This window comes from Trichechus manatus, unplaced genomic scaffold (genome assembly GCF_000243295.1).
Source record: "Trichechus manatus latirostris isolate Lorelei unplaced genomic scaffold, TriManLat1.0 scaffold00008, whole genome shotgun sequence".
Taxonomy (NCBI): Eukaryota; Metazoa; Chordata; class Mammalia; order Sirenia; family Trichechidae; genus Trichechus; species Trichechus manatus.
Window position 1 is genome coordinate 25,955,236 of NW_004443944.1, and position 9,783 is coordinate 25,965,018.

A 9,783-nucleotide genomic window follows, 5' to 3' on the forward strand; every position below is an offset into this window, starting at 1 on the left:
TTTTTTTTGTTTAACAATATATGGCAGAAATCACTCCATATCGTTTCACAGAAATTTTTCTCCTCACTTTTATGGCTGCATAGCATTCCTCATGTGGTACCATAGTTCATTCATCCAGTTTCCTATAGGTGGACATTTGGGAATTTCCAACATTTTGCTATTACAAGTAATGCTACAATGAATAACCTTGTGTATAAGTGATTTTATATTTGTGGAAGCATACCTTTAGGATAAATCCCAGAAGTAAAACTGCAGGGTCAGAGGTAAATGCATATGTAGTTTTGTTAGATATTACCATATTACCTTCAGTAAAGGCTGTACTAATTGGCATTCCCACCAACAGTATATGTGAGTGGCTATTTGCTCAAAGCCTCGCCAACATGTGTTGTCGAGCTTTTGAACTTTTGCCAGTTTGATGGATGAGAAATGGTATTTCAGTGCAGTTTAATTTGCAATGAAACTTTTCATATGTGTAAGGCCATTTGGACATATGCTTTTCAGGACGTGCTGGATCTCAGGATTGACCTGCCCCCGTGGGTGGGTGGTGGCTGTGGCTCCCCATCATGCCTAGGGGACCAACCAGTGGGTCTTCACAGAGGGCCCCAGCTCCTCACTCCTCCTCTCTGGTTCCTGCAGGCCCCTGACTCTGCCCTGAACCCCCGACCCCTAACCATCTGAGGGAGCAACTGCTTCCTCCACACAAAGAAGACTCTGATTAAAAGGATGACTTGGCCTCTGAGAAATGCCAAAGTCTTGACCTCCTGCCAGGGCTGAGAGATGACAAGTCAGTACCATGGGGTGGGAAGGACTAGCATGGGACTGCTGCTTCAGGAAGCTGGATTTGGAGACACAGGGCACCCTGTCTCTGCAGGATGATTGGTCCAGCCTCGAGCTGGCCTCTTGGCCATCAACTCCATTCTCTCCTACCTGGCTCCTGAGTGATCTGCCTAAAACTTAGAGATGACCATGAAGCTCCTGATTTTAAAGGCTTCTTCTAGCTCCTCAGGGTGACAAACCCAGCTGGGATCTGATCCCCATTCACTTTTCTAATGAAATCTCCCTCCCTATATCCCCCCACCCACCCACTCATCCATTCATCTATCCACTCATCCATCCGTATTAGTTATCTATTGCTGCATAACAAATTACTTCACAATTTAGCATCTGAAACAATAATAAACATTTATTATCTCACACAGTTTCTGTGGGTCAGGTATTTGGAAATGGCTAAGCTGGGTGGTTCTCATTCAAGGTCTCTAATGAGGTTGCAGTCAATTTGTCAGGTGGGACTGCAGTCATCTGAAGGCTTGACTAGGGCTGGAGAGTCTACTTCCAAGGTGGCTCACTCACATGAGTGAAAAGTTGGTCCAGGATGTTGGTCCAGGCCTCTGTTCCTTGCCACATGGGCCTTTTCATAGGGCTATGTGAGTTTCCCAACAATGTGACAACGGGCTTCCCTTAGAGCAAATGACCCAAGAATCAGCAAGGTGGAAGCCACTGTGTCTTTTATGACCTCCTCTCAGTAGCTGCACACTGTAAATTCTGCCACTGAAAACTGAGTCATTAAGTCCAGTCCTCAATGAAGGGGAAGGGAATTAGGCTTCATCTTTTGAAAGGAGGAAAGTTAAGAAATTTGTGGGCATGTTTTTAAAACTACCACACCATCCAGCCAGCCAGCCAACAAATATTTATGGACTACTTGCTGTGTGCCTGTCCTTGTGAGCAGCTCATACTCCAGAAGCTTGAGGAGCACATTGTCTAGATCAAGGAGGGGTTGCAAACTCAAACGCCCACAGGGTCCAGGAAGTAGCATGAGTGAGTGAAGTGAGCCAGGTGGGGACTGTGGTGAGCTGGACAGTATGTGCCTGGCTGAAGGATGAAGTTTTCACCCAGCTCTAGAAGTTTATGTGAAGTCTCCCAATTTTTAGGTGCTGACAACTAATTCAAGTTTTGCTTTTTCTAACTCTGTTTGCTGGATTTGCCCCATATGCTGCCAGTTTGCAAATTCAGATGCAGCCACTTCAAACTTCTCAAGGTTCCCCCAGAAAATTCATTCATTCAATAAACATTTATGTGTACCATGCCCCTTTCACACATCAGAAATGACTTGCAATCACCCCCAAGCACACGCTTTTTTACGTCTCTGTGCCACTGCATGGAACCCTGGCGGCACAGTGGTTAAGAGCTCGGCTGCTCACACACTACAGGGGAAGTCAGCACAACTGGACTAAAGCAAAGCTAAGAAGTTTCCTGAATACAATCAAACACTTTAAGGGTCAGAGTAGCAGGGGTAGGGATCTGGGGACCATGCTTTCAGGGGACATCTAGGTCAATTGGCATAACAAAGCTTAGTAAGGAAATGTTCTGCATTCTACTTTAGTGAGTGGCGTCTGGGATCTTAAAAGCTTGCAAGCGGCCATCTAAGATGCATCAGTTGGTCCCAAACACCTGGAGTAAAGGAGAATGAAGAACACCAAAGACACAAGGAAAGTATTAGCCCAAGAGACAGAAAGGGCCACATAAACCAGAGACTTCATCAGCCTGAGACCAGAAGAACTAGATGGTGCCCGGCTACCACCAATGACCACCTTGACAGGGAACACAACAGAGAGACCCTGATGGAGCAGGAGAAAGGTGGGGTGCAGAGCTCAAATTCTAGTAAGAAGACTAGACTTAATGGTCTGACTGAGACTGGAGGAACCCCAGAAAGCATGGCCCCTGGATTCTCTATCAGCCCAGAACTAAAACAATTTCCAAGGCCAACTCTTCAGACAGGGATTGGACTGGACTGTGGGACATAAAGTGATACTCGTGAGGAGTGTGCCTCTTAGCTCAAGTAGATACAAGAGACTAAACAGGCAGCTGCTGTCTGGAGGTGAGAGGAGAAGGCAGAGTGGGTTAGGAGCTGGTTGAATGGACATGAGGAATCAGGGGTAGAAAGGAGGAGTGTGCTGTCACAGTATGGGGAGAGCAGTTAGGGTCACATAACAATGCATGTATGAATTTTTGTGTGGGAAAAAATAAAAAAGAACTGGGCTGCTAACCAAAAGGTTGGCAGTTTGAATCTACCAGCTGTTTCTTGGAAACCCTATGGGGTAGTTCTATTCTGTCTTATAGGGTCACTATAAGTCGGAATTGACTCGATAGCAATGGGTTTGGTTTGTTTGTTTTGGTGCCACTGCATACACTATTTCCTTGGCATGGAATGCCTTCTCATCTTTCTGCCTGCAGTGAACTTCTACTCCTCCTTCAAAACCTAGGTATAAATATCTCTTCCTCTGGAAAACCTCAGCTAACTCACCTCTATAGGGAGTTACTGGTTCACTCCTCTAGCTTCTACCATATTTGTATTCACAGCTCCAACAATACACTTCTCTGCCTCCCTCACCAGAAGATGGGGTCCCCAAGGACAGGGACTAGGTCAGGGTCATTTCTACAGGATGACTGCTGAGCAAAGGGGGAAGATCGCCTCAGGGCACCAGGCAGAGCTTCCCAGAAAAGGTGGTCCTGGAAGGATGAACAGATCTTACAGAAAGAGGATCCCCTGGCAGAGGGAAAAGCGTGAGCAAAACCACAGAGGCAGGAAAGCGTAGGTGGTGTCTGAGGCTCCTTCCTCCTTAGCTCCCCTCCAGCTGGCGGGACTCTTGGCTGCCTCCCCAGATGCTGAGGGGCGAGCTCTGCAGGCCCCCCAAGGAGCTAAATGTAACCGGAGGAGAGGAGACAGCTGGAACAAGAAACCCAAGTCCTGGAGGAGTCATCCATGGAGTCAGTCCCACAATAACAAGAAAGAGCTGAACTGGGAGGAAAAGGGAAATCCCAGGGGTACAGAGTCCAGAGGGGTGGCGGCTAAGGGATGGGCTGGAGAAGGGGGCTCAATGGCCCTCAGGGCTCCCTGCCTTTGGGCCTGGCTCTTGGCTTCCACTGCCCTTGGAGCAAGACCCTTCTCCAGCCCCTCATGCCAGCTCCCTTGCTGGTGGGTCCCCCTGCATTCCCTGCCCCCTTCTGTATGATCTGCTCTACCCAGAAGCTAGAGGAGTCTTTTAGAAAAAATTAATCCAATCATGTTACTCTCCTTCTTAAATCCCTCCCATGGCTTTTCATGACTCCAAGGAGAAAATTCAAACTACTTTCTGTGGTCTGCACAGCCTTGCCCACCTCATCCACCTCTTCTCCTGCCCTTTTCCCCCTCGTTCTCTGCCTCTTTCAGTGCCTCCAGCATGCTTGCCTGCCACAGGACATTTGCATGTGCTGTTCCCTCTGACTGCAATGCTCTTCTGTGATGTCTTTCACTAGTTAACTCTTCCCCTCTCTTTAGATTTCAGTTTAAGCCCTCAGGGCAGCCTTCCCAGATCCTCCAGCATCCAGCGGGTTCCTTTGATATGTGCTTTTTTCCCCCTTTCCTTTAAAGACCTTACCACCTTTGTATGGTGTGTTAATTATTAAGGTCTGATCCCCTGCTAGACTGTGAGCTACAATAGGGCAGGGGCCCAGCACACTGTCCCTGGCACAGAGTGGGTGCTCAATACACGCATCTCATGGTCTCCATCCCTGGCAGAACATGACAAATGATCATGACTATTGCCTCACAGCAGGCAGGGGAGGGAGGCAGAGCAGAGGTTATTGGTTCCATCGTACAGGTGAGAAAACAGGTTCAGAGAATTTTGGCAAACCCCTAAGATTCCCCAGGGAGTTAAAGGGCAGGCAGAGATCCACACTCTGGGCCTCTAAGTATATATCCCGGGCTTCTCCACCATAAGGCAGTTTGGGGAGCAAGCCAAGCAGATAGCTGTCCTAGCTGGGCAGAGTGACATTATATGAGTTACCCCTCTCTGGGTGAACCTCCCTGCTGTAAATTGTGACAGTTGAACAAGGTAAAATTTTAACTCTCTTTCAGGGGCTCAGAGAGGTTTAGTTCTTGTGAGTCATTACCATCCCTGCCTCTCCCACCAGACCGTGGGCATCCTAGGAGAAGGAGGAACAGTGATTGAGATACCCATGTGCCACAGGTCCTCCTCCACTACCATCCTATGACCCAGCATCAGGAAACTCATTTAAACATCATATGTTCCCCTGCAAGAAGAGAAGGTCATTGAGGGAAGAAATGTCATTTCCAACTTTTTTTCCTCCCAGAGTTTATGGAGTGGGCAATGATCACCAAAGCCTTTGTTAGCATAACTATGCTCCCATCCCCTTTCTGGTTTCTTTGGAGAACTTCTCCCCACTCCATGTGGTCCTGGTAGAGCCATCTGTCATGGTGCTTCTACCCAAGGATGGGCATGGAATCTATTCTGGCCAATCGGAATGGCCTCATTACCCTGGCCACATGATTGGCCCAGGAATGTGACCCAAGCAAGGCCAATCAGGGCTTTAGGGCAGTATTCAAACATAAGCCTTCTACCCCCAGACCCTGTGTATTCTCCACAATGCCAGTCTGCCTTTTGTCTTGGGACCACAGATGGCAAACAAACATTGTCTCCAATGCCAACTCAGATTGATTGGTAATGGCTGCCTGGGCTCTGTGTTAGGAGGTTTCTGAGGCTGCTTCAGGGCTCCGCAGGAAGTGCCATGATAAATTAGAGATGTCTACCATGGGTATGGAAGGGGTGAGTGTGCACGTGGGTGCCAGGTTTCGCTTCCTTGGAGTAGGAGCAAATCAGTATTTGTTGAACGAATGAATGAGTGAATGAATTAAAAAATTCTGAATCCCATGACCCCAAAAAAACCATTGCCATCGAGTCTATTCTGACTCATAGCAACCCTATAGGACAGAGTAGAACTGTCCCATAGGGCTTCCATTCTGCTTAATTTAGAACACTCTTTCCACCAAGTGAGCCTGTCTCTTAGTGAGGCATCCTGGCTCCAGGTTATGGGAATCTCAGAATCATAGGTTGAACGGACATTTGCCTGGGACCTATTATGGGCCAGGCACTGTGTTAAACCCTTTCAATGCATTATCTCATTGAATCCTCAAAACAGCTCATGAGGAGAGGGTGAAGACCTCCATTTTATGTTGAGGGAACCAAGGCCCTGAAGAGGGGTCTACCAAGGATACATAGCAAATCAGTAGCTGAACCCATTTCACTACTGCTTCTGGGTTTTCTCCACTCCACTTTAAGACCAGTGACAGATTTTTGTAGCAGTTGAAGCATGATTCAGTTACTTATTTATTTACCAAAGAGAAAGGAAGTGAATACTTGGAAATTTCTTGGAAAATCCTCTGGAAAATCCCTAGAAGATGAACCAAGTCTAGTCCAACAGTTAAGTCTGTGTATTTGGAGACTGATTTCACAACCATCAGCTCCTAACAAAAACAACACCGTTTTATGTGTAATATAGTACTGTAAGGCATGGTGCAAAGTACTGCGTATTCATGAATTTATTTAATCCCCATCACAGCCCTACGAGGAAGTAAGTTTTTGGAGGAGGAATTCGAAGCTCAGAAAGGTGAAGCCATCTCCTTGACGTCCCACATAGTATGGATTCAAACCATACGTGTGTGTGTGAGCACGTGTGCGTGTAGACATTTTTGGTTGCACGTGGAATTGTACTATGTCAGTAGAGAGTGTTTCTGAAAGTACATGCATGAGAATAAGGGTATAAAGGATGTCAGGGGGCCCATGGGGTGGACTGTAATGAACATTTGCTGTTTATAGGCCATTTCATATCCATTCTCCCCCATCCTTTTTCATGCAGCCTACTTTCCTTTTGGGTGACCAACTCTTCTTGACATGGGCAGTCTAGTGGGACCCAGTGCACATGACTCAGGTGAAGCCAATTAGGATCTCTCTTTTAGGGCTCTGAATCTAGCAACGAGTGATACCCCACAGGAAGGATGCTTGGGATTAATTTAGATAATATAGCAATGTGGTTAATAGCATAATCTCTGGAAATGGAGAACATTGTCCAATGTTGGGCTCCACTGTTTACTAGCTGCCTGACATTGGGCAAGCTACATAACCTGTCTTACCTCAGCGTTTTCATCTATAAAATGAGGATAATAATAGAATCTACATCATAATTGTTATACACTTAGGGCAGTGCCTGACATGTAGTAAATTCTATTTTGGTGTATTTGTTTGTGTTGATGTAATTCCATCAGTCTTCAGGGGTTTCCAATTCATTCCAATTCACTCATTCCTCAGGAAAGGACAGGAAGAAGTAAGATGCTCCATGGGACTCACCAGTCCCCTGGAACGTCCTGCTTGTTCCTGTTCTTTCCTGAGGATGGGCCCTAAGGTTTCTCATTGATTCTGTGAGCACCTGATACCCTGCCAACACATTATTTATCTGCGTGACTAACTCAGAATTAGTTTCTGTTGCCTGCAACCTCAGAACACTGGCTTTCATGCTACTTCTGCCTGACCGCAAAGCTGAGACTCTAGAATCTCCAAGCTATGCTGTCCCCCTCCCAGCAGAATTCTGCACCTGACATTAAAAGCCTGTTTTTTCTGGACACCCAAATTCACAGGTGGAGTAATGATACCAAACTAGACTAGCTCCTGCAGGTTGGAGAGGATTTGTTTGCTTAATAAACACCATCAAGGGGATCCTCTGGGCTGTGACATGGTGGAGTCATCAGGGATTATCAGTCCCAAATTAAAGATGATCAAACTGAGGTCAAGGGAGGTGGAGAGACTTGCCCAAAGTCACACAGTAAGATGGAATGGCTTCTGGTTCAGGCTCTCTCTGATTAACCTATGTGGGGTAGGAGATGGGCTGTGGAATAGGGGTTGGGCTTTGAACTTAAACCCTTGCCCACTGCAGTTGTCCTTTTTCAGTTCCCCGCTTACCTCCAATTTCTTTAAGCTTAACAGTACCCCAGGGCCTTTGCACATGCTGTTTCTGCTGACTAGAACTCTGTTTCCCTTCATTCTTCCCCTAATGCCTCGCCCTTTTTCAGATCTAGGCTTCTCTGTGCCATTCCCAGACCACCAGCCCTACAGTTTCCATTGTCAACATCTCTTTCCTTCATAGAAGTTATGATTTTTTCTGTGTATCTGCTTCTTGCCTGTCTCTCCCACTAGATTGTACATTATTCTGGCTCAGTGCTTGGCATACTGTTTGATAAATAAATGGGTGAATACCGGAGCCATTTGGCCAGAGACAACCTTAGCCATCCTCTAATTTGTCACCCAAGAAAAGCTGAGGTCCAGTGGGGAACAATGACATGGTCAAGGTCACACAGCCAGTCACTCTCTGAGAGACAAGACCAGAACTCCGCAAACAGCAGCCATCAACTCAAAGCTCTGGAGTGGGTGATCATGATGGAGAGCAGGCAGGATTCACAGGGCAGGGTGTTGGGACAGATGCTTACTCCCTGTCACCAAATCTAAGTGTCCGGTGCCATCATTATCATCATCCCCATTTTACAGATGAGGAAACGGAGGCTTAAGAGAATTTGTGATTTGCCCAAGTCCCCCAACTCGGCAGTGGACAAGGAGGAGATTTGAACCCAGTTCTGACCCCGAAGTCTGAGCGCTCTTCATCCGGTGGCCGCGGTGCTGCTACGGAGCTGGCTGCCTCGATATGCCAGTCTGCACAATGGGGGCTGCCGGGGGCCGGTGGGGCTGCGACATGCAAGAGGGAGCGCCGTGGGAAGAGGGAGGAGCGGGTAGAAAAATACAGCGGGACATCTCGAGCTCCTTTTGGCAGCCGGCGCGGCCCGAGGGGCGGGAGGGGACGCCTGATTCTCATCACCCGCCGCGGAGGGCGGGAGGGGCCGGGAGCGCCGGCACAAAGCTGCTGCTGTCTCTTCGCGCGATCCCACGCGGGGAGCAGCGCTCGGACCCCGGCCTGGCCGCGGGCAGCCCTTGCCCCGCCCCACCCCGCCCCGCCCTCGGCTGGTGGCCCGGCCGCGCTGTCCGCGTCTCTCGCTCGGTCTCTCCCTGTCTCGAGTCTTCATTTCCGCCCGTCTCTCCGGTACCCACCCCGTCTCTCTCCCTGCCCGGCCTCCCCTCGGAGATGAGGACGGGGTGCGCGCCCCTGGCCAGCTCGCTCTGCTCGCTCTAGTCCTAGGCGGAGACCGAGAGCTGCACCGGACAGACGGACCAGTGGACTGCCCAGGAGAGGAGCAGCCGCCGCCTATAGCCAGTCCGTCACCATGGTAACGCTTGCCAAGGCCTGGACCGCCCCGGTCTGCCTTCTTTTGAGAACCCCCTATGAGAACAGACCCGGGTGGCATGAGGGGTGTCTGGGGCCGACCCCTACCTTTTACTCTGAAACGACCCCCAGGACCTCGCCGGGCATCTGAGCCTAACTGCCCCACTCCCCAGCAGGGGGTGGTGGTGCAGGAACCCATCTCTGACACTGGGCTCCCCAAGCCATGTCCCTCATCTCCCTGGCCGCCATCTCTCCTCTGGGAAGTGGAGTGAGATTGGAGGACTTCTAAACTTTGATGCCGCCCAATCTTAGCAGATCAGAGCTGGAGTCCTAGCTCTTGGACTTTGGACAAAACTTGGGGTGGATTTGCTAGTTTAGACTCAGGGCTAGAAGGTGAGTACTGCACATTGTCCCTACCTCGGATGCTCCCATGGGGAGTGTGGGTGGGGAGCTAGGTCTAGGGGGGAGGGGAAGAGGGAGGTCAGTATCCCTGCACCCCAGCCTTCTGGACTGGCACATTGAGAAAGTGCTCTGGGAGAATTGTGTGTGCGTGTATGTGCCAGTATCTGGGAACAGAGAATAAAAGAAAAGTCTGTTTTCCGGCAATCCCAGCCCAGCTCCAGACAGGCGCAGGAGCCCCGGGAGGGTTCACAGGAGCCGTGGGGATTTGGAAAGGGGCTGTGA

At 49.2% G+C, this 9,783-nt stretch overlaps 1 protein-coding gene across 1 annotated transcript in view; it reads left to right on the forward strand.

Moving 5' to 3' along the window:
- Positions 1-8,541: 8,541 nt before the first annotated feature.
- The window catches only part of KIAA1755 (KIAA1755 ortholog), a 45,407-nt gene continuing 44,165 nt past the window's right edge, over positions 8,542-9,783 (forward strand). The window contains exon 1 of the mRNA XM_004370576.1: positions 8,542-8,919. Coding sequence (XP_004370633.1) covers positions 8,542-8,919 — 378 coding nt within the window. The remainder of the gene's footprint in view (positions 8,920-9,783) is intronic.